This window comes from Pristis pectinata, chromosome 6, assembly GCF_009764475.1.
Source record: "Pristis pectinata isolate sPriPec2 chromosome 6, sPriPec2.1.pri, whole genome shotgun sequence".
NCBI lineage: Eukaryota > Metazoa > Chordata > Chondrichthyes > Rhinopristiformes > Pristidae > Pristis > Pristis pectinata.
Window position 1 is genome coordinate 52,381,587 of NC_067410.1, and position 25,796 is coordinate 52,407,382.

Here is a 25,796-nt window from a genome sequence, read left to right on the forward strand (position 1 = left end):
GTTCACTGAAAGTGGCTGTGCAAGTGGATAAGGTGGTAAAGAAGGCGTGTGGAATGCTTGCCTTCATTGGTAGTGCTGTTGAGGATAAGAGTAAGGAAGTCAAGCTGCAGCTATATAGATCTTTAGTCAGACTGTATTTGGAGTATGTGTGGAGTTCTGGTCACCCCGTTATAACAAGGATGTAGAGACTGTGGAAAAGATGCAGAAGAGGTTTACCAGGATGCTGCCTGGATTAGAGGGTATGAGCTATAAAGACAGGTTGGACAAACTTGGATTGTTCTCCATAGAGCATCAGAGGCTGAGGAGAGACCCAATAGAGGTTTTTAAAATTATGAAAGGCATATATAGGGTAGACAGTCAGAGTCTGTTCCCCAGGGTAGAAATATCAAACCCCAGAGGGCATGCTTTTTAAGATTAGAGGGGGGAGTTTTAAAGACAATGTGAGGGGCAAGTTTTTTATGCAGAGAGTGGTAGGTACCTGGAATGGGTTACCAGGGGTAGTAGTGGAATCAGGTAGTTTGGTGGAGTTTAAGAGGTTTTGGATAGACACATGAATATGTGTGGGACATGGATGATAAACAAGAGGAAGACATTTGGTTTTAGTCAGCATCAAGATTGGCACCACACCATGGGCCAAATGGCCTGTCCAGTGTTGTACTGTTCTATGTTCTTTGTAGAACACATGGGCTGCTGAGCGAGTGCAGGGTGAATGTGTGTGGTTCCGGCCCTTGTCATTGCCTCAGCATTTCTGAGAGTTGCCATTTGGCTTTTTGCAAGTGGAATGAGGTTTAGTGTCGAAACAAAGCCAACAAATTAAACAGGCCAGGGACTGATTCCTGGAGCACAACTGGGAGACTCAGGGCAAACTCAATATTGGGTGAAACTGACTGGATTCAATTTCCTGCTGGTCCGCCAATCTTGTTTGAAATTGACCCCTTCTGTATCGGCTGCAAGTAGGACTGGGATGAGAGAGGTAATCCTGAGGGGGTGAAGATGGGTCAGCAGTGGATTTTTGGCAATGCCATGGAGAGAGGACCAGTGAAGTGCTCTTCCTGGTTCTACATTCAATTATTCTTTCCATCTCCTCCCTCTGCTGGCAGCCTGCAGTCCTGCTAAGGCCATTGGTTAAGAGCTGGTTTTCCCAAACAAGACCAGACTGTGGCCAGCAACATTCAGAGCAGACCAGTTCTGGCTGTATGCCCCTTGGCTTTCTTACATCCAAAGTGTCCAGCAACTGCTTCAGTTTCTTTTCCTGTCCTACCCATCATGGTTGATGGTGAAGATGTGTAGCTGAATGCGTGCATGATGTTGTCCTGTTTTATGGCAGAAAAACAGACATGTTAACAACTGGTTTAACAGACCAGTAATGCTGAGTGCAGAGACAGGGCATATAATACAGACAACAAAATGTACTTTTACATTTTCTTACAAAATAGAAGGCACTCAGTGCATCGAGTTTGTCTTGGCTCTCAGAGCGCTCCCATCAATTTCTCACCTCTTTCTTTCCCTGTAACCTACGCACCCCCCAGATTCTCCTACCACCCACTAACACTAAACTATCACTTTAGCTACCATCCTGTCCTTGGGATGTGGGAGGAAACAGGAGCACCAGGAGGAAACCCATGCAGTTTCAGGGAGAACATGCAAACTCCACACTGACATCACCCGAGGTCAGGATCAAACCCTGGAGCAGAGAGATAACAGCACTAACTGATACAGCGCTCTGAAAATAGTAAAGTGAACTATAATTCAGGCAATCCCTGGCTGCCTGGTGCAGCCTGTCCAAAGATTCCCTGCGGCATTTAGCACAGCAGTAACAATAACGCCCAGTCAGATACAACACCAAATTAGAGGGTCACAATAGATCTCCAGCCAATAGCAGGCACAACACCCACGTTGTAATCAGCTCTCTGCGACCACCCGCACCATTTCCTGAGCAATCTGGTTGAACCTGCTGCAATTACTGCTGCTGCCTCATGGCACCAGGGATCAGGGTTCAATGCTGACGCCAGGTGCCCTCTGCATGAGTTTGCATGACCTCCCTGTAACCATCTGGGTTTTCTCCCACATCCCAAAGACATGCTGGTAGTTAATTGGTAACAGTAAATTACTCCTAGTGTGGATGGGTGTCAGGAGAATCAGAGAGGAGTTGATGAGCAGGTGAGAGAGACTAAGATGAAGGGCTGCAGGGAAATGAGAGGGGAAATGGGACTGAGGGGATTCCTCAATTGGGTGTTACCATGGACTCAATGGGCTGAATCCCTCCTCTTGTGTTTTAGTAAGTGAAGAAGTTATCTATAAGGATACAGTTTTCACCTCAGATACGATTAAAGTGACTGACTTTGCCAATTTCTGTTTAGTTAAGTTCACTTTGTGTTGATTGCAACAAAGGGAATCATTGTTCCAAAGTGACTTGGTGCAAGGAATTCAAATGAGTCATACAGGAAAATTCCACAGAGCATTCAAAGCTGATCAGAGCTGAGAATCCACTGGTGGATGAGATTGTCTTGAACAATTAACTTATTTTATCTCTCCCCTCCTCTCTGCTTCTTATATCCCACTTTCACCCTCTTTCTGGGTTTCTCTCTGTCTCACTCTATGTGTGTCTCTTGCTCTACATGGCTCACTCTCAATATACACCTCTCTCCTACTCGGTTTCTATCTCTGTGTTTCATTTCATCTTATCGTTCATCATCCTTTTACTCTGTCTACCTTTGAGCCACTCCATTTGCTGTCTGTCTCCTTTCCACTGACCTCAATCTTTCTCATTGTCTCTGTGTCACTGACTTTTATCCCTGACTTTTATCCCTGACTGGATAAAAATCCCTGACTTTTATCCATCCGTGCCTGTCTCCTTCACAAACCCAAAATTTTAGGCTGGGTCTGCTTGCGGTTTTCGTAGCCACAGATGGAGGAGTCACGAGAGTATTTCCAGCCAAGTGAGTATCCAGCTTCTCTTTCTTTAAATGATTTGCCTGTGAAATGAGAGGCTTCTTCTGCCAACTCACAGGCCAACTAAGAGTTGATTACATTGGTGGGAATATGAGGGTGATTCCTTTTAGGCATTAAGGGGCTGCAAGGTGTTTAATGTTTATCTAATAATTGTGTGTTCACCAATCCTCCCGCATCTGATTCCAGGTTATTTAATGTCCTAAACTTGGACTCCAAGTGGTCATAATGGGGAACAATTATCAGACTCAACATCAACAGTTCATCTCGCAAGATACAAGCCAAATGCCAACCATGAAATAAACGTGCTCTGTAAAATGTTCACCAAGAGAGAAAATGACCTTCAGAAAAGCACAAATGCTCTGAGATTCAGCCCACCAGATGCTCAGTTACAGAACTCTGACCACCAGATTTACAACATACTGACCCCCACAGTTACAACACACTGATCCACACAGTCACAACACACGACTCTCAGAGTTACAACACACTGACCTTCAGACTTGCAGCACACTGAGCCACACAGTTACAACACACTGATCCACACAGATACAGCACATTGACCCTCAGACAGTTAACACATGGACCCTGAAGGTTACAGGGCCCATCTGAGTTGCATTAACTGTGTAAGTTTACTACTGTTTAATGACACACTCACCCTGCAGTTACACTGCAGCTGGAGATATGCTGACGGTGGTGTCTCATCAAAAATTACACTGCCATTAGAGTGATCATTCTCATCGACTGTCAGAGTTACAACAGAGTTACCCTCAGAGTTACAACACACTGACTCTCAGATACAAGACACTAACCCCCACAGTTGCACTTTGTTACACTTCCCCATGGAGTTACACTGCCCCATGCAGCTACTCTGCCCCACAGTTATACACTGCTCTTTGGAGTCATAGTCATTGAGTCATAGTCATTGAGTCATACTGCACAGAAAGAGACCTTATGGACCACTATGTCCACACCAACCATCTATACTGATCCCACTTCTCCACACCTGGTCTGTAGCCTTCTATGCCTTGCCAGTTGAGAGTACTTGTCTTCACCACCTTCTCAGGCTATGCACTTCAGATTCCAACCACCTTTTGGGTGAAATAATAATTTTTCAGAACCCCTCTAACCCGCATAGTCCTCACCTTAAACCTATGCCCCCTGGTTTTAACTTCTTGTTTCACTTCTTTTTCACTATCTGGCTAGGCGCCTCGTAATTATCAGGTCCCCTATCAGGTCCCCCTTCAGCCCCTCTGCTCCAAAGCAAACAATCCCAGCCTCTCCAGTTGCTCATCATAACTGAACTGTTGCATCCCAGGCAACATGCTGCTAAATCTCCTCCGCACCCTCTCCAGTGCATTCACATCCTTCACATAGCATGGCAACTGGAACTGCACACAACAGAAGACTCTCTTAGAACATCCCCGAAGAGTTACAACATTCTGATTGGTAACAACAAGCATTGGATTGTCCTGTTTGGCGTACCCACATAAAAAGCGGTATTTGCTCACATGAGGAAGCTAAAATGGAGGAAGCAAAGAGGAAAAGAGAATATCAAAAATCAAGAACTGATGCTTCAGCATCCCTACCCCTCTGTCACCCATGTGAAAGGAACCTTCGAGCCCAGATTGGTCTAATCAGCCGTCTCCGTACACATCGTATCACTATAGACTAGATGTCATGGTATTACTGGAGAATGAGTGACAAACAACATAGGACTCCAGTTGTGGCCTAACCTGTTTTATAAAATTGATCTATAGTCTTATAGTCTAGGCCCCAGCTAATGAAGGCAAGCAATATGCCTTCTTCACCATCTAATCTACCATTCACAGATCTATAGACTTGTACACCAAGGTCCCTTTGTTCCTCAATACTTCCTAAGGCCCTACCATTCATGGTATATGTCCTACCCTTATTGGACCTCCCAAAATGTATCACCTCACAAGTGTTGTGATTAAATTCCATTCACCATTGTTCAACTGATCAGTATCATCCTGTAGCCTGAGACTATCTTCCTCAGTATCAACAACACCACCAATATTCTATGGAATTAAACTGCCTGTTGGAGTCACACTGCCCTTGGAGTTACCATCAGCAAACTTACTTACCATACCTCCTACATTAATATTGGAATCATTGATGTATATAACAAACAGCAAGGTTTCCAGCACCGATCCCTGTGGGACACCACTGTTCACAGGCTTCCAATCACAAAACCAACCCTCCACCATCACCCTCTGTCTCCTAAAACCAAGCCAATTTTGAATCCGAATTGCCAACTTGCCCTGGATCCCATGGGCTGTAACCTTTTGGATGTCTCCATAACCTTTTGGGACCTTGTGAAAGGATTTTCTGAAATCTATGTAGACCACATCAACTGCACTACCCTCATGAAAACATTTTGCTTCCTCATCAAAAAATTCAATCAGTTTAATCAGTTGGGATCTCCAATCAATAAAGCCGTGCTGACTATCCCGAGTCAATCTGTGTAAACTAATCCTGTCCCTAATTTTTGTTTTGCATAATTTGTCCATCAGTGATTTTAGCCTGATAACTGAAATGTTCCACAGGCAAGGTGTAGAAGGATACGGACTTAATGTGGGAAAATGGGGTCAGTGTAGATGGGGAGAATGGTCAGCATGGACGTGGCGTGCTGAAGCACCTGTTTCTGGGCTGTTCTATGACTTTATGTGGCTACCTGGTTTATCCCTGCTGCCCTTTAATAAAAATCCCACATTTGCTACCCTCCAGTTATTTGGCACCGCACCTGTGGCCAGCGAAGATTTAAAAATCTCTGTCAGGGCCCCAGCAATCTCCTCTCTTGCCTCCCATAACAGCCTGGGATACATCTCATCAGGCCTGGGGGCTCTATCCATCAATTTGCCCATTAAGGCATCTAACACCTTTTTAAGGTTACTATTGCCTTAGAATAGCCCATCACCCTCCCAAAAATCCAAAGCCACAATGTCTTTCTCCACAGTGAACACAGAGAAGTATTCATATAAGACTTCACCACATTCTCCGGCTCAACCCACAGATTGTCTCTTAGGTCCCTAACCAGTCCCACTCACTCCCTGGTTGTCCTCTTGCTCTTAATATTTTTATATAATACCTTGAGACTTTCCTTAATCTTATAAACTTTTCCTTAATCAGTCATATTTCATGACCCTTCTTTGTCCTCCTAATTTCTTTTCTAAGCACCAACACATTCTATACTCCTGAAGGACCTCCCCTCTTTTCAGTTCTCTGCACCTGCCTTATGCTTCCTTTCCATACCCTTCACCCTTACGGGAACACATGGGCTCTGAAACCTCACTATTTCACTTTTAAAAGACTGCCACTTGTCAGATGTCAAATGACCTGCAAGTAGCTGCTCCCAGACTATGTTTGTCGGGTTCCACTGTTCCTCAGAGTAAAGATGCCCCTGGCCTTGCATTGCCACTGGAATTAAGCTGTCTGTAAGAGTCACACTGTCCCTGGAGTTACCGTCAATCTTGGAATTACACTTCCCCTTGGATTGGCACTGACCCTTGAATTTACACTGTCTCTTGGAATTACACTGCCCCTTAATTACACTGACCCTTCGAAATTACAATGACTAATTGCCCCAATCTCACCCTCTCTCTGTGGCTTTAAGTATAACTCCCAAAGAGGGAACTGAGGCAAATTAAGGTTCGGTACTCAGTTTGATCACTTCATGTTTTCATCCAATTGGTTGATTGGATGTGTTGAATCAGTGGGAGACTCTGGGCCTTGGACTGAGTAAGGTGCTGTGATTTGTTTCAGAACTTATTAAAAGAATCTGGCAAAGAGAACAATTTGACTTCAAATAAACTTTGACCACTTGTTCCCTCACTGAAAGGGTGAGGGACTCTACAATATGATACATTGATATTTCACTCATTTCCTGTGATTGTGTGTGGTCATGGCCATGATGAACAAGAATTCAGGGTGACTTAGGACATACTATGACCTGCACAGGCACTTTGAATCAAACACCTCCCTCATTGTCATAAATTTTCTTTGATTCTATGTTCTAACTAGCTGGGTGTCTTGAGCCATAGAGAGTGTGGATGGTAGAAATTTCTTGCCTAGCACTGTGCTATATGTGTTTACAGGGCTGCTGAAGATTGGATTGAAGACCCTGAGCCCTTCAGTGCAAGCTACTACAGGAGAAGCTTAGACAATACTGGTTTCATCTTCAGTACACCGTACAGGGAACGTACGTGTCCTGCGTAGATACCAGGCTCGTGTTTGCATTTTATTTTTAATGAGGAGTTTGCAAATCATTTGTTATTCATCTGGAAACAATGTTATCAGCATCTCCAAAGCTCCTCAAAAGCCAACCCAGACACTTTAAATTAACTGATTACATTAACATAGCATTCTTCCAATGACATTTCAGTCAGTTTGAGTAATGTATGTTAATTGAAAGTTCGACAGCAACTTCATGGGAAATACTCACAGATGTTTTGAAAGGGCTCTGATGTGACACATTAATAGACTGAGTCCTATAGAGTCTTAACTCTATAAGACTCAGCGCTAACCGCTAAGCGCTGTAATAGCGTCGCGCTAACTGCTACACTACCGTGGAGCAGCACGGTACCGTAGCGGTTAGCGCGATGCTATTACAGCGCCAGTGATCGGGTTTCGATTCCCTTCGCTGTCTGTAAGGAGTTTGTACGTTCTCCCGTGTCTGCGTGGGTTTCTTCCGGGTGCTCCGGTTTCCTCCCACATTGCAAAGACATAGGGGTAGGTTAATTTGGGTTTAAAATGGGCGGCGCGGACTCGTTGGGCTGGAAGGGCCTGTTACCACACTGTAAATAAAATTTAAAAAAAACTTTTAAATTTAATTTAAGTGTAATAGAAGATTCCACAGAGTCTCAGCTGGGATTAATAGAGGCTTCCACAGCATCTTGGGGTGAGCCTAATAGAGGTTCAAACAGCGATTCCAATGGGGGTTAATAGAGGATCCCACAGAAGATTGTTTGAGGGGATTATTAAAGAGTTCCATTACTAGAGGATCCAACAGAGATTTGTTGTGGAATGAAGACAGCAACCAACAGGGAATTAATTGGAGTGATTTTTTAAAGGATCCCACAGAGTCTTGATCTGAGAGTAATAGAGGGTCCCACAGAGGGTTGATCGGAGGTATTAAGTGGGTCCAACAGTGTCTCAGTGTGTGATTAATAGAGGGTCCCACAGGTGGGGTGAATAAAGAGTCCAGTAGTCTTGGTGTAATAAGGGCCCACAAAGGCTCAAGTGGTGTGCTTAATGAAAGATCCCACAACATTTCAATGTGAGTCCAATAGAGGGTCCAAAGGGATTCAGATGGGGGATTAAAAGAAGGTTCCACAGATACCAGGGTCATGTTTCTATGTTATTTTTAATGAGGAGTTTGCAAATTATTCATTATTCACCTACAAACAATGTTATCAGTGTCTCCAAAGCTCCTCAAAGGCCAAGCCAGACATTTTACATTAACTGATTACATTAACATGGCATTTTTTTCAATGACATTGCAGTCAGTTTGGGTAACGTACATCAACTGAAGGTTCAACAGCAACGTGGTGGGAAATATTCACAGATGTTAAGAAGGTGATTGCACTGGAGAAGGTTTAGAGCAGATTCACCAAGACATTGCCTGGCATGCAGTGTTTATGAGCAGAGATTGGATATAGGAAAGAGGACTGATTTGTTCTCCTTGGAGAGGAGGGGACTAATGAGGGATGAGACAAGGGGTATACAACATTATGAGGAGCATGGATAGGGTGGATGGTAGGACACTTTTCCCCATAACAGGTGTGTCATAAAACAAAAGAGCAGAGGTTTAGGTTAGGGTGAAGAGGTTTAGAGGGGACCTGAGGAGAAATTTTCACCTAGAGGGTGGTTGGAGTGTGGAACGCACTGCCTGAGAGGATGATGGAGGCAGAGACTTCATTATATTTAAGAAGCATCTGGGTGTGCACTTGAATTGTCTTTGCATAGAAGGCTACAGACCAAGTACTGGTAAATGGGATTAGTATAAGTGGGTCAGCTTGGACATGTGCCAAAAGGCCTGTTTCTTGCTGTCTGATTCTATGATGATGATATGTTATGAAAGGATACCACTGTGGTGCATTAATGGACCATTCAAGAATCTCAGCGTGTGAGCAACAGAGGATCCCACAGAAACCCAGCACTGAGTTATTAGTATCCCACAGAATCTTGGTATGGTGCTGATATAAAGTCCCACAAAGACTTGAATGGGTGGATTAATTGAAGGTTCCACAGAATCTCATAGTGGGGTTAATAGAGGGTTCAACAATGTGTAGGATTATCAGAGGGTCCCACAGGTCTTGGGGTGGGATTGACAGAGGGCCCCACAGGATGTAGGATTAATAGATGGTCCCACATAGTCCCCATGTGATATTAGTAGAAGGTCCCAGAAAATCTGATGGCCTTGAGTGGTCATCATGTGGGATCTATAATTGGAGTTGATGGGGTCTGGGTGTGAGGGCTACAATGGGTTTCAAGGAAGCTCAGTGTGAAACCTATATTCATTATTAAGGATCTTAGTGTGAGATCCATAGTTGGTCTCCAGGGATCTCAGAATGAGGACAATAATTGATCGTGAGATGTATAGTCGATTTCAAGAGGATTCCAGTGAGAGCTCTATAGTCAGTCTCAAGGTGTTTAGGTGAGAGATCTATTGTAATTCATGGAGTCTCAATGTGAGATCTATTGTCACTCTCAAGGGGGTCTCAGTATAAGGTCTACAGTCAGTCTCAAGGGGATTCTTAGTGGGGGATAAGAGAGTTGATGGAAATGTGGGGAGAATAAAATGGAATTAGTGTAGGATTTGTGTAAAAGGGCTGGAAGGTTGGTGTGGACTCTGGGTCGAAGGGCCTGTTGAGCTGTATGTCTCTATAAGTTTATTAAGTCTCCCCTTAGCCTCCTCTAATTCAAATAAAAAATTCAATTTTCTCCAAACTTTCCCCACAGCTACAATTTTCCAATTCTGCCCAACATCCATGTAAATCTCTGTATCTTCACATCTTTCTTGTAATCAAAAAGCAAAACAAAACTGCAGATGCAGGAAACCTGAAAATAAATTGATATTAAGAAAGAGGATGTGCTGGAGCTTCTGGAAAGCATCAAGTTGGATAAGTCACCAGAACCGGATGAGATGTACCCCAGGCTACTGTGGGAGGCGAGGAAGGAGATTGCTGAACCTCTGGTGATGATCTTTGCGTCATCAATGGGAATGGGAGATGTTTCGGAGGATTGGAGGGTTGCGGATGTTGTTCCTTTGTTCAAGAAAGGGAGTAGAGATAGCCCTGGAAATTATAGACCAGTGAGTCTTACTTCAGTGGTTGGTAAGTTGATTGAGAGGCAGGATTTATGAACATTTGGAGAGGTATAATATGATTAGGAATAGTCAGCATGGCTTTGTCAAGGGCAGGTCCTGCCTTACGAACCTGACTGAATTTTTTGAGGATGTGACTAAACACATCGATGAAGGGAGAGTAGTAGATGTAGTGTATATGGATTTCAGCAAGGCATTTGATAAGGTACCCCATGCAAGGCTTATTGAGAAAGTAAGGAGGCATGGGATCCAAGGGGACATTGCTTTGTGGATCCAGAACTGGCTTGCCCACAGAAGGCAAAGAGTGGTTATTGATGGGTTGTATTCTGCATGGAGGTTGGTGACCAGTGATGTACCTCAGGGATCGGTTCTGAGACCTTTACTCTTTGTGATTTTTATATATGACCTGGATAAGGAAGTGAAGGGAATGGTTCGTAAGTTTGCTGATGACACAAAGGTTGGGGGTGTTGTGGATAGTGTAGAGGGCTGTCAGAGGTTACAGCGGGACATAGATAAGATGCAAAACTGGGCTGAGAAGTGGCGGATGGAGTTCAACCCAGATAAGTGTGAAGTGGTTCATTTTGGTAGGTTAAATATGATGGCAGAATATAGTATTAATGGTAAGGCTCTTGGCAGTGTGGAGGATCAGAGGGATCTTGGGGTCCGAGTCCATAGGACGCTCAAAGCAGCTGTACAGGTTGACTCTGTGGTTAAGAAGGCATATGGTGTATTGTCCTTCATCAATCATGGAACTGAATTTAGGAGCCAAGAGGTAATGTTGCAGGTTAGACCCCACTTAGAGTACTGTGCTCAGTTCTGGTCGCCTCACTACAGGAGGGACATGGAAGCCATAGAAAGGGTGCAGAGGAGATTTACAAGGATGTTGCCTGGATTGGGGAGCATGCCTTATGAAAACAGGTTGAGTGAACTCGGCCTTTTCTCCTTGGAGCAACGGAGGATAAGGGGTGACCTGATAGAGGTGTATAAGATGATGAGAGGTATTGATGGTGTGGATAGTCCCAGAGGCTTTTTCCCAGGGCTGAAATGTTTGCCACAAGAAGACACAGGTTTAAGGTGCTGGGGAGTAGGTACAGAAGAGATGTCAGGCAACGGTGGTGGAGGCGGATACGATAGGGTCTTTTAAGAGACTTTTGGATAGGTATATGGAGCTGAGAAAAATAGAGGGCTATGGGTAAGCCTAGTAATTTCTAAGGTAGGGACATGTTCAGCACAACTTTATGGGCCGAAGGGCCTGTATTGTGCTGTAGGTTTTCTATGTTTCTATGTTTCTAAATACAGATGCCTGTCTAAATGCCCCTTAAACTGTGCTATCTTTTCTGCTTCCACCACTTACCCTGCCAGTGCATTCCAGGCACCTACCACTCTCTGTAAAGAAAACCACTTGACTCATAAATCTCCTTTAAACTTTCCCCTCTCACCTTAAACCTATGTCCTCTAGTATTTGACATTTCTACCCTGGGAAAAAGGCTCTGACTGTCTACCCTGTCTGTCTCTCATAATTTTATAAACTTCTATCAGGTCTCCCCTCAGCTTCTGACACTCCAAGAAAACAAATCAAGTTTGTCCAACCTCTCCTTATAGCTAATACTCTCTAATCCAGACAACATCCTGGTGAACCTCTTAAGCACTCTCTCCAAGGCTTCACATCCTTCCTCTAATGCGGTGATCAGAACTGCATACAATACGCCAAATGTGGTCTAACCAAAGTTTTATATGACATTTGTTATTTTCACATTTCCCACATATTTGTCTATATACTTTCTATCTTCCTGTGACTGTTTCCATGTCATCCACTGATCCCAATAAATTAAATCCCGATGTGGACAAATTGTAACTTTGTGTTCCAATTGATTCTCAGCTAACACCATGTTGGGGATGGACCTGCTGAACAGTAGTATTGGGATTCTTGTGAGTGCTGCTGTGGATCTTCACATCCAGGGAAAATCCCTGAAACCTGCAGGTATGTCAATTCAGTTCACACATCAACTCATCATCAAAAACAAGTATTTATATCTAACCCTTTCGCAGCAAAACATCCCAGGATATTTCACGGGCCTATTATAGTGAATTTGACATCATGTGAGGAGAAATTGGGGTAAATTGGTTCCAGAAGAAATTGAGAACATTGGACCTAGGAAGGTGAAGCGTGCAAAAGAGGAAGCTGGGTACTTCAGAGGGTTAGAGGAGACTGCAGTTACAGGGAGAAGCAGGACTACATATGGATTTTAAAACAGGGATTATGATTGCAATCTGAAGGTTTTACCAGATGAGGCACCATTGTAGGTCAGTGAGTTCACTAGAAATGAGTGGGTGGGTCTTATAGAGTCATAGTGTCGTACAGAATAGAAACAGGCCCTTCAGCCCACCGTGTCTATGCTGACCATCATGTCTACCTGTGCTTATCTCACTTGCCTAAATTAATTTCATATCCCTCTATGCCTGTCCAGATGCCTTTTAAATGTTGTTATTGTTCATGCCTCCACCACCCCCTATGGTAGCTCATTCGATACTCTTTGTGTGAAAATTTACCCCTCAGATCCCCATTAAACTCCTCCCAGTCACCTTAAACCTATGCGCTCCAGTTTTAGACACCCCCACCATGGGAAACAGACACTGGCTAATTATCCTATGCATTTCTCTCATAATTTTATATACCTCTATCATGTCACCTCTCAACCTCCTTTGCTCCAAGGAAAACAGACCCAGCCTATCCAGACTTTTCTCATAACTCAAACCCTCCAAATCCTGTCTCTCAATCCTTCCAATAATGTACCCACCACTGAAATAAGGTTTGCTGGCCTGTGGTTGCCTGGCTTGTCCTTGCAGCCCTTCTTAAATAAAGGCACAACATTAGCTGTCCTTTAGTCTTCTTGTACCTCACTTATGGCTAATGAAGTTCCTGCCAAGGCCCCAGCAATCTCCTCCCATGCTTCCCATAACATCCTGGGATACACCTGGTCAGGCCCCGGGGATTTAATTCTCCTCTTTGCACTCCAGAACCTCCAACACCTCCTGCTTTGTAATTTTAATATGCTCCAGAATATCACTGTTCCCTACCCTGAACTCACCAACTTCTATGTCCTTCTCCAAGTTAGGACACTAGAGAAAGGGTTCAATGACCTCAAGTTTCTGGAGGATAGAATTTGGGGCAATGGCCTGGACTTTGTTGGAATAGTCAAGTCTACAGGGACAGATGAGGGTTCAGCAGCAAATGGTGTGAGACTGTGGCAGTCAGACATTGTTTCAGAGCTGGAAGTAAGATCTCACTAATGCTGCAAATATCCCCATCCACTCACTTCCTCCAGATTTTCTAATTTTGCAGAATCACATGCCTTATTCAATATTATCCTACTCATTCTGTTTTTCTCAGTGGTTGGAGTGAAGCTGGACTATGAAGCATGGCTCTCAAAATTTAAAATTCTGGCCAGTAACCAGACAAACAGAGACCAGGTGGAGCCAAGGAAGGTAAAACCATGCCAGAGCTACACGTCGCTTGCACTTCGCATAAAAACATCTCAATCCCCGTTACAGAACAGCATGAACATCAGTGATAGTTCAACGGACACCCTGCTCAATCATTGGATAAGCTGTTTCCATGCATTTGTGTGTATGGGGAACGTGCATATGTGTGTGCATGCATATGTGTGTGCTGCATATGTAAGCACTAATATTTATACTGTACATGGATCGATAACAGTCCTTATAACACTGTCATGATACTAGTAAGTATATATTAGTGATGGTCATAGCCCTGTAATTGGACTGTGTGTGTGTGTGTGCGTGTGTGTGCGCGCGCATATGCGCGTGCGTAGTTGGTGGTCCTTGTATTGACTCTCAGCCCCGTAATTGCCATGTATCTGTGATTATCCTAATACTGAAACTTTTCCCTGCTATTGAGTGCCATTATCAGTTAATGATGATCCTTATATTGACATACCCAGTTCTGTTAATGGCCTGTTAGTGTGCTTGAGTGATATTCTTTAAACCTATTGACACCCCTCCCATTGCACAGTGTGGTCTAGAGTCTGCATGGCACCTGTGGGGACACTATAAGTGGGCAGTGCACAGTGGTTTGGTTGAGGGCCTGCCATTGCAAAGTTCTACAGCTAGGAAAAGGTGCAAGGAACAACAGAATAGTCTTGGTGTGCATAAAAGCCTTTTCTTTAAACAGGTCTACAGGTTCTCATCTAATGTGGGAGGAGAGGCTGGCAAAGTTGTTAGGAAGAAAGGGCTGGATGTGTAGAAGTTGTGAAGACTGGGTATCAGTTGTGAAGGACAATAGAGATCTCAAGAATTGTGTTGGATTATCAGGTTTGGGGTGGAGAGGTGGGTGTTGGTGGTCACAGTAAGCTGATGGGGGAGGTGGTAAAAGTCTGGGTGGATTGGTGAGACCTGGGTCAGGTCAGGTCAGGCCTGGAGATTGGTGGAAAGGTTGGGCTGAAGATGGTGAAGGTTAGTGTTTACCTTTGGGGTGATCGGCCTGACGATTGGTTGGTAGTGTGAGTGGAGAGTGCTGGTTGAAGGATGTGGGTGGGGGGGAGTTGGGGGGGGGGGAGTGGGGTATGATTGAGAGGGAGTGATGCAGTGACAAATAAATATTTTGCTTAAAGAAGATCTACCTGAGATAGGTTCCTAGGCAGGTGACAAACTGACCAGGTATGGGCTCCTCTGCAGTTATTCAGTGGATGCCTGGACAGCTCAGGAGAAGAATCATGGACTTAGACAATTTGTAGTTAGTACATGACTTTATTTTGCAATATTGTTATTGAAATTGGATTGTGTAGTCTGCAAAACCATTTAGCCCACACTATCCAATTTCTGGGTCTGGGTCTGCATGACTTGTTAACTTCCTTCTGCCTCCCTATTGTCATACTTTACTGATATTCCACTTTTCACAGTGTTTGGTACAGTTCCTACATTTTGAAGCTCTAACTCAATTTTGGTGTGATCTGTTGATATAAAGTGGTGAAGCTGGTGGTACCAATCACCACTTGACAGTGGGTATGGATCACGTAAACACCACCAGAGCTACACTCTGACTTCTTCTCTTTACTTTGCACAGTGCATGCCATCTTCTGACTGTGAGATGGACTGTGACGTGAACAGTGAGGTAGGTATGAGCGGGGTTATGCTTCTCAATTGTTGGTGCAGCAATTATATTCTGAAATCTGTGAAGTAGAATACAGGAAGCAGAGTTCTGGCTGAACTCAGTTCATGCAAGCTTAGCTGGCAATGCATGAAGGAGGTGAACAGGTTAATGTCATCTTCACCTTCCTACTCCTAAAGGGTCAATATCAGCTGAGCTGGCCCATGGTTCCAAATGGTCATGTGTCCAAGGTTCAGGGAAGGGGGAATATGCTCCTGACTGTTATCCAATGACTTATAGTAGGTGTTGTGTGCGAAAGTTTTACCTGACCCAGCCTCTGATTTCTGTGTGTCAAACATTAACACAATAGCATTCTCCTCCATGACTTCCCAGTTATTCAATTGGTTGAAATTACCCTTGGCTGGTTCCATTATACCTGATAAGTGTTAACCAGAGAACCTCCAGCAATGACTTTCCTGCACTGTCACTGTTGGATTTCCCCAGCGATCCATCCATCCTGGTCCTTGGTGACATCTTCTGGAAACACAGCATCAAGGTGCAACTGCAGATAGCAAAACCCAGCTCAACCATGTCACCATGTGATCCCTCCCGTGTCTGATTTGTCACGCAGCTTGGCTAACATCAAATACTTGTTAAACACAAAGTTCCTCTGCTTTAATAAATTGAAAAACAGATATTATCTTCACTTCCCACATTCCCTTGCCACTGCCTCCAGGTAATTTTCTTTATTGACCCCATCATCAACAAGTCCACCTGAAGAAGAAAGATTTGCATTCACATTTCACCATTCACAGTCCACTGAATAACATTTGAAATGTGCTCACTGTTGGAATGTGGGAATTGAGGCAGTCACAGAGGCTTGCATAGGCACCAACTTAATCCTGACCAGGAGACCTACTATTTAGTGATGTTGATTGAGGAATTAATATTGGCCACAATTAATACTAAAAAACTGGTAAGCTATCTTTCTATTTCTGCCTGAGTTACACAGCACTGAAAAAGGCTTTTCAATACATCACGACCATGCCAACCATCAAGTACACATCTATACTAATCCCATTTACCAGCACTTGGTCGTACTCCTTGGTCTTAGTGTCCTATACCTTGCTGATTCATGTGCTCATCCAGATACTTTTTAAACGTTGTATGATACCTGCCTCACCACTCTCCCTGGGAAGTGCCTTGCAATATTTTATCAGATTAAGGATCCAGTATAAACCCATTTTATTTTTGTTACTAGTTTTATTTTAGTCCAGTGTTTTTAAGTTTTTGTCGTGTTCAGTGCCTTTGGCTATAGGACTTCCAATTCCCTCCACTGGAGGAGAATCAGCACAGAGTTATCCTGGACAGACCATATACAGGCCCACTCCATCCTCTCCCCGCATCACAAGACCACTGATCACTGACCTATCCTGACCAGGTTGATCTCAGTTAACCAAAATTATCCAAAGTATCAGTGCTCTCCTTGCGACCCCATCAGTCACAACTTAACTCAGGAAAACCCCTTCCATGCCTTTCCCATATGCTCTCCTCTTGCACGCACTCCATTTGTCTCCACTTGCTCTTCAGACACACACTGTTGATCTGTGACAAGAGAGGTCCCAAGTGGAGGGCTTCCTACATGGGTGACCATTCCCTGTGCTTTGGGGACCTGGCTTGGAGAGTGCTTCACGGAGTGGCTTTATTTCACAGAATCCCTGGAATTCTACCATATCTACACAGCTCTCTGTTTCAGTACTTGAAGGGGCAGCTTCTTAGATTATGGCTATACTTTAGCCCCACTTTCCTAGTCTTTAGGTGCAGACTGAATTGATTGGGGTGGGGTGGCAGGTGCATCAGTCAGAGGACCTCCTTGTTGGGCTGTACCTGGGCCTTTTGTAGGCAGCCGCTGAAGGCAGTGATGGGCTGTCATTGGGTCTGTCCTTCCTAACAGCCTGTCTGTCTTCTCTGGTTATGTACATGCTCAGAGTCCTTGGAGAGGGAGCACATGGTGTCCACTGGTGTACTTCTGATGGGCACTTAGAGCAACAGTTTAGCTTTTTTTTCACGTTAGATTATTTTGAATGACTGTCGTGCAGATGGTTACCCTGTGCTAGCTGTGTCCTTAAAATAGATGGGATCACCCATGGTGACACAGCTTGCTGGCACTTGTTATCTCTGCCAATATGTGGCTGAGAGGAGGTACCAAAGGACAACCCTCAGCCCTGACTACCTCAATATATGAACCTGAGACACTGAGCTATGGAAGATGGGCCATATTAGGCCTCAATATAGTGCAGTGGATGTACAAAGAAAGCCAGAAGTTTCTGGAGCAAGGAAGGAGGTAAATCGCTGTTGAAATTGCTAATATATCCCATTGGTCATTGGTAACTACACTGTGTTTTGTGGGCATAATTGTATCTAGACCGTGCTTTCCTGTCAACTCCTTGGCAAAAATTTTAACAAATGTAAATCTAAACCAATTGTTAGCCAAACAGCTAACTGACTGACAAATGTTTGATTTCACCACCTTCAATTATTGATTTTCAGGATCTGTTGTGTGTGCTGATTGATGACGGAGGTTTCCTGATCATGTCCAACCAGCCAGAACACTGGAGCCAGGTAAAGCATGATCTGCAGCCAGTCATCTTATTAACGTATGTCCCTTGTTAAAATGCAGCCTTCACTACTACTGAAACCAGTATCCTCAAATACAGTCAACACTGACATAATACAGGTACAACCTGCACAGACTACAATATTTCTATATGTTATATATAAATGTGTTAAAAGTCACACATCTGATACACTAGTTTTTTTCTGAACATCACAGATTTATTACATTCACTTGATATGGGAGTTGGAATTATCTGTAGCCTGACAAACATGTGGAAAGCCAACACTGAAATCAGAAACGTAAAATCTTTACGTTAGCCCAGCATTTACTTCTTAGCAATAGGTTTTTAATTCTTAAAAGGATACACTTCACCTTCATAACCGATTGACCCACTCTGGCCTACATGGTATAACAAGTCAGGTTCACTGGTTTATAAACATAGTCAGCATGTGATGTGCTTTGGAACACACGTTGTGTGTACCTAGAGCTGTGTTAGTATATCTACACATTAAATGTAGATTTTTTAACGGATAGATTATAAACTCTTGCCTGAAAAGTAGTGCCCTAGCATTATGTTTTCCTGCTCTACATAAAATAATTTAATGAAAATGCTGACTTCCAAACACAATCATGTACTTATTGCATGAGTTACCTAGGTCATAACGTTTGTGATAGATGCTCTCTACATATGTCACTTGTACATGGATGTCTGGACATGCACAATGTTATTAAACAATGACCAAGACATTGTGTGGATGGATGGGTTCTGCCCAAACTAAAGGGTCCCTGCCCAACCAGGACCATAACCATGAAGCCCGGCACAGGGATCCAGCTGCAGGTGGGTCCCATTTAAGGTATTTACTCCCTCCCCCCATCCTTTGATTTAAAACACTCCTCTTTACCTTGGATGCCCTTTGGACTCTGAGCACCAATCCCAGCCTGATTGTTTCCCTGAACCCCCTTCAGCCAAATACACTCCTGGTCCCTGAAACCCTGATGACCGAGATCAAGACCCAATGGCACAATTGAGAAACCACCTCCCAGGGAATAAATTGCTGGGGCCCTGGCAGAGATTTTTGTATCTTTATTAGCCATGGGTGAGGCATCAGATGACTGAAGGGTGGCTAATGTTGTGCCTTTATTTAAGAAGGGCTGCAACGACATACCAGGGAACTACAGACGTTCAAGTTCAAGTTTATTGTCATGGGTATACAAACCCAGGTTATAAATGCAGCAGCAGCATGACGAACATAAATGATATAAACAAATTAACATAAATTATACATAACTTACATTACACAAAAAACATAACAACATTAGAGCAAGTTGAGGGAAATATAGTCTGAGGTAGAATTAGGGTTTTTCAAGAGCATTCAAGAACCTAATGGCAGTGGGGAAGAAGCTATTGTTGAACCTTGAGGTGTGGGTCTTCAGGCTCCTGTACCTCCTACCTGATGGCAGCAATGAGAAGAGGGCACGGCCTGGATGGTGGGGGTCCTTAATGATGGATGTCACCTTCCTGAGACATTGGCTCTTATAGATCTCCTCAGTGGTGGGAACTCCACCACCTTCTGTAGTCTCTTGCATTGCAGTTTCTATCCCAAGCGTGATGCAACCAGTCAGAATGCCTTCCACTCTACATCTGTAGAAGTCTATCAGAGTCTTCAATGACATACCGAATCTCCTTAAGTTTCTAAGAAAGTAGAGACGCTAGTGCGCTTTCTTCATGGTTGCATCTATGTGCTAGACTAGGTGAGCCTAACATTAGTGGTAGGAAAGTTACTGGAGTTAGTTCTGAGGGACAGGATTGGTAGTTGGAAAGGCAAAGGCTAATTAGGGATAGTTAGTATGGTTTTGCTCATGGGAGATCATATCTCACAAATTTGATTGAGTTTTTTGAAGAGGTGACCAAGAAGATTGCTGAGAGCAGGGCAGTAGACATCGTTCACATGGATTTTAACAAGATCTTTGACAAGGTTCCACATGGTAGGCTGGTCCAGAAGAATACATGGGATCCAGGGTGAACTATCCATTGGATACAAAATTGGCTTAGTGGTAGGAGTCAGAGGGTGGTAGTGGAGGGTTGTCTTTCAGACTGGAGACCTGTGACCAGTGGTGTGCTGCAGGGATCAGTGCTGGGTCTGCTGTTGTTTGTCATCTATATTAATGGTTTGGATGAGAATATAGGTGGCATGGTTAGTAAGTTTGCAGATGACACCAAAATGAACAGTAAAGTCAATAATTTTACAACAGGATATTGATCAACTGGGAAAGTGTGCAAATGAATGGCAGATGGAACTGAACTTAGACAAGTGCAAAGTGATGCATTTTGGGAAGTTAAACCAGGCCAGGACATACACAGTGATTGGTAGGACACTGGGAAGTGTTGTTGAACAGAGGGACCTTGGGTTACATGTACATAGTTCCCTGAAAGTGGCAAAACAGCTGGATAGGCTGGTGAAGGTGGTGTATGGCATGCTTGCCTTCATTGGCTGAGGCATTAAGGACAAGAGTTAGGATGTCATGTTTCAGCTGTACAAAATGTTGGTTCAACCACACTTGGAGTATTGTGTGCAGTTCTGGTCAACAAGTTATAGGAAGGGTGTGATTAAACTAGAGAGGATGCAGAAAAGATTCACAAGAAAGTTGCCTGGACTGGAGAGCTTGAGTCATAAGGAGAGACTGGTTTGGCTGTGACTTTTTACTTTGGAGTGAAGTAGGCTGAGGATTATAAAAGGCACAGTCTTTTTCCCAGGGTAAGCAAGTCTAAAACTAGAGGACACAGATTTAAGGTGAGAGGGGAAAGATTTAAAGGGGATCTGAGGGGCAAGTTTTTCACACAGAGGGTGGTGGGTATATGGAACGAGCTGCTGGAGTAAGTGGTAGAGGCAGGTGCAGTTACAATGTTTAAAAGGTACATGAATAGGAAAGGTCTAGAGGGATATGTTCCAAATGTAGGCAAATAGGATTAGTTTAGATAGGTATTTTGGCCGGCATGGACGAGTTGGGCCAAAAGGCCTGTTTCCATGCTGTACAACTCTGTGAATCCATAATACATAGTCAAACCCACTCCTCCATTAGCTCTAACACAGCTCATTTGCTTATGTAAGACCTGATTTATTTTAAGAAGATGCCTCAGGTTGCGTGCTGCAGGAACATAACAAAAGCTGCCCATAGACTTTGCCTCTGAGGCACTGAACAATTTCTAGGCAAGTGCATTTCTGTAATGTGTTCAACATGGTGATATGTAAAGGCATCCTAGAACCAACAAGGTAGGAAACCTCTTAATCTAGCAATGATCCAGACTTTTTTGCTTACTTGTTTATCCAATTGTGATCATGATATGATAATTTATAATGTTATGTTTGAAAGAAAGAAATAAAACTGCTACAAATATTGTAAATTAAAAGCCAAACAATGCAGATGCTGAAAATCTGAAATAAAAATAGAAATTGCTGGAGATACTCCACAGGTTAGGTAGCATTCATGGAGAGAGAAACAGGGTTAACATTTCAGGCTGAGGACCTCTCATCTGAACTGAGGAAAGTTAGAAATCAAACACATTTTTCATTGCAGAGAAGGGGCATTTGCATCATTGACTCTCATTTGGTCTCTGCCCTATCACAGACAATCCCTTTGTTCCTTTCATCCCTTCCCCTTCTCTGCAATTTGATTTCTTCATTTCCCCAGGTCTTATGTAAGGTCTTCAACCGGAAGCATTAACTCTGTTTCTCTTTCCACAGATGCTGCCTGACCTGCTGAGTGTTTCCAGCATTTTCTGTTCTTATTACAAAGATTGCAGCTTTGGTAAGGTTAATTTTCATACAATGAGACAGGGGCTGGCCACTGTAAATGGGGCAAATTTATTAATGGGTAAAGTGACAGCCAGCTTTGGGGACAGGGACAATATTCAAGAAAAGAATGTAATATGGTGCCTGACTCCAAGAACACTCTCAGCCTTTACAGTGGTGGGAGCCAACATTTGAGTGAGAAAGACAAGGCTGAAGCATTCACAACTACATTGAGCCAGAAATGTCGAGTGCATGAACCATTTCGGCTTCCATCTGAGATCCACCCCATCTTGGAGCCAGCCTTCAGCCAATTCCATTCTCTCCAGCTGGTATAAAGATAAAGCTGAGGGTAGTGGATACAGCAAACGAAGCAGTCCAGTAGATAATAATCTGATAAGTGCAAGTAACATTCATGACACACAAGTGCCAAGCAATGACCATGTCCAACAAGAAACAGTCCAACCATCTAGCCTCGACATTCAATGGCAATGCTATTAGTGAGTCCTCCACCATTGACATCCCAGGGTCACCAGTGAACAGAAGTTCAATGGGACCACTCATATAGAAACACATGAACTTACAAATTAAGATCTGGAGAAAACCACTCAGTCCCTCGAGCTCACTACATCATTCAAGAAGATCACAGTTGACCTGATTATAATCTCCCCTATTCCCATCTAACCATGTAACCTTTCACCCCCTTCTCAATAATCTATCTACCACTGCCTTAAAAATAGTCAGACTCTGCTTCCCCTATGCTTCAGGGAAGAATGCTAAAGACTTACAACCACCTGAGAGAAAAAAAAATTTAGCTTCATCTCTGTCTTAAACGGATGACCCCTTATTTTTATGGAAATTCGAGCAGTAGTCTGCTCCTCCTGCAGGATGCGGAAGATTGGGGACATTTCCAGTGCCCCTGCTGACCATGCCTGCAGGAAGTGTGTCTAGATACAGCTCCTAGCGGACTGCCTAGACCAGTTGGAGTTGTGGATGGACTCGCTATTGGAGCACCTGAGATGCGAAAAGTGTAGTAGACATTGTGTTTAGTGAGCTGGTCACTCCACCAGTTCAGGAAGAGAGGAAATGGGTGACCACCAGGAAGGGCAGTCAGAGCAGGCAGGTAGTGCAGGAGTTCCCAGTGGTCACTCTCCTCTCTAACAAGTGCCACATACTGTTGGGGGAGATGGCCTCCCAGGGGAGAACAGCAGTACAGCCCAGTCTGTGGCACCATGGTGGGCACTGCTGCACAGAAGGGAGGGGAACAAGACTGGGAGAGCAATTGTGGGAGGGGATTCCATTGTAAGGGGATCAGATAAGTGTTCCTGTGGCCTCAAAAGAGACTCCAGGTTGGTGTGTTGCCACCCTCAGACATTCTGAAGGGGAAGGTTGAACAACCAGAGGCTGTGGTACATGTAGGTACCAATAACTTAGGCAACATAAGTTTAGTGAGCTAGTTAGCCATTTAAAGAGCAGGACCTCAAAAGTTGTAATCTCTGGATTGACTTCCAGTGAGTATAGGAATAGGATAGGTCAGATGAATGCGTAGCTGAAAGAATGGTTCAGGAGGACAGGCTTTTGGTTCCTGGATCATTGGGACAGTTTTTGGGGAAGATGGGTCCTGTACAAGCCCAATGGGTTGCACCTAAACCAGAGTGGAAGCAACATCCTTGCTGGGGGGTTTACCAGTGCTGTTGGGGAAGGTTTAAACTGAGTTGGCATGGGAATGGGGCACAGAGTAGTTGTTCAGATGGGGAGGTACCGTCACCTAGAGGAGAAGAAGTTAGTAAGTCCAGTAGCAGAACAAGTGAGTAAGCAAACATCAAGGTGGCAAGTCCCCAGGGTCTGATGGGATAGACCCCAGGTTATTGAGAGAGGCAAGAGATGAGATTGCTGGGTCCTTGACCAAGATCTTTGTGTCCTCTCTAGCCACAGGCAAGGTTCCAGAGGACTGACAAGAAGTTAATGTTGTTCCTTTGTTCGAGAAGGGAAATAGGGATAATCCTGCAAGTTATAAACCGGTGAGTCTCATGTCAGTGGTAGGGAAGCTATTGGAGAGGATTCTTAGGGGTAGGACTTATGAGCATTTGAAAAAGCATGGCCTAATTATGGAAAGTCAGCATGGCTTTATGCAGTGTAGGTCATGTCTTACTAACTTGATTCAGATTTTGGAGGAGGTGATCAAGGTGACCAATGAAGGTAGAGCTGTGGATGTTGTCTACATGGACCTTAGTAAGGCATTTGACATGGTTCCACATGGTAGGTTCATCCAGAAGATTAAGATGCATGGGATCCATGGTAACTTGGCTGGTTGGATTCAGAATTGGCTTGCCCATAGAAGACAGAGGGTACTGGTTGACGGGACTTATTCTGGCTAGAGGTCCGTGACTAGTGGTGTTCCGCAGGGATCTGTACTGAGACCTCTGCTGTTTGTGACATATGTATATGACTTGGATGAAAATGTGGATGGTGGGTTAGTAGGTTTGCAGATGACACAAAGATTGGTGGTGTTGTGGATAGAGTAGGATACAGAGGGATATAGATCAATTGCAGATAAGGGCAGAGAAATGGCAGATAGAGTTTAATCCAGGCAAGTGTGAGGTGTTGCACCTTGGGTGATCAGATATAAAGGGAAAGTACTCTGTTAATGTGCCATTGATGTGCAGAGGGGTCTTGGGGTACAAAGTCCACAACTCTCTTAAAGTGACTGCACAAGTTGCTAGGATAGTAAAGAAGGTGTATGGCATACTTGCCTTTATTAGTTGAGGCATTAAGTTCAAGAGTCTCAGGAAGTTAAGGTTGCAGCTTTAGGTTGCAACTCTGGTTAGGCCACATCTGAAGTATTGCTTTCATTTCTGGTTGCCCCATTATAGGGAGGATGTGGAAGCTTTGGAGAGAGTACAAAAGAGGTTTACCAGGATGCTGCCTGAATTAGAGAGGTTGGACAAACTGGGGTTGTTTTCTCTAGAGCGGCAGAGGCTGAGGGGAGACCTGATAGAGGTTTATAAGATTATGAGAGGCATAGATAGAGCAGACAGCCAGTATCTTTTTCCCAGGGCCAATATGTCTTATACCAGAGGGCATCCATTTAAAGTGAGAGGGAGTAAATTCAAAGGAGATGTGCAGCGCTTTTTACACAGAGGGTGGTGGGTACCTAGAATGCGCTGCCAGGGGTGGTAGTGGAGGCAAATATGGAAGGGGCATTTAAGAGGCTTTTAGATAGGCACATGAATGTGCAGAGGATGGAGGGATATGGACATTGTATAGGCAGAAGGGATTAGTTTAGTTAAGCATTTAATTACTCATTTAATTAGTTCGGCAGAAAATCATGGGCTGAAGGGCCTGTTTCTATGCTCTGTTCCTGTTCTATGTTCTAAAGAGACCTGCACAGCCAGTGTGAAGAGCTGGCACCAAAATAAGATGCACACCCTCAAAGGTAATAATCTGCAGGGTATGGAGGAATAAGGATCATGTGCAGACAGAAGGGATTAGTGCAATTAGGCATCATTAACTTAATTAGTTCAGCACAACATTATCAGTGAAGGGCCTGTGCTGTATCAAGAGAATTTAAAGCTAAATTGCTTTTATTTTAATGAAAGGAGTAAAACTAGTAAAGTAGATGAACTCAAAGCTTTAATTATCACAGGGCCTACAATATTGTTGCAATCACTAAGACATAGTTGAATGTTGAGCAGGACTGGCTACTCAATATCCCTGTATATAGAATTTACAGGCGAGATTTAGCACAACACTATTACAGCACCAGCGATTGGGGTTTGATTCCCTTCGCTGTCTGTAAGGAGTTTGTACGTTCTCCCTGTGTCTGCTTGGGTTTCCTCCGGGTGCTCTGGTTTCCTCTCACATTGCAAAGACATACGGGTAGGTTAATTTGAGTTTAAAATGGGCGGCATGGACTCGTTGGGCTGGAAGGGCCTGTTACCATGCTGTAAATAAAATTTTAAAAATTAATTTAAAACTTCAATTTAA

At 43.9% G+C, this 25,796-nt stretch overlaps 1 protein-coding gene and 1 long non-coding RNA gene across 5 annotated transcripts in view; one reads left to right on the plus strand and one right to left on the minus strand.

Moving 5' to 3' along the window:
* cacna2d2a (calcium channel, voltage-dependent, alpha 2/delta subunit 2a) overlaps positions 1-25,796 on the plus strand; it is a 602,032-nt gene that overhangs the window by 530,978 nt on the left and 45,258 nt on the right. For all 4 annotated transcript variants that reach the window (XM_052017908.1, XM_052017909.1, XM_052017910.1 and 1 more), the window contains 6 exons: positions 2,877-2,939; positions 7,068-7,171; positions 12,177-12,278; positions 13,689-13,783; positions 15,381-15,428; positions 17,955-18,026. In XM_052017908.1, the coding sequence (XP_051873868.1) occupies positions 2,877-2,939; positions 7,068-7,171; positions 12,177-12,278; positions 13,689-13,783; positions 15,381-15,428; positions 17,955-18,026 (484 nt within the window). The remainder of the gene's footprint in view (positions 1-2,876; positions 2,940-7,067; positions 7,172-12,176; positions 12,279-13,688; positions 13,784-15,380; positions 15,429-17,954; positions 18,027-25,796) is intronic.
* Positions 1,297-25,796, minus strand: part of LOC127571496 (uncharacterized) — an 86,047-nt gene continuing 61,547 nt past the window's right edge. The window contains exon 3 of the long non-coding RNA XR_007956483.1: positions 1,297-1,313. This is a non-coding gene — a long non-coding RNA (uncharacterized LOC127571496). The remainder of the gene's footprint in view (positions 1,314-25,796) is intronic.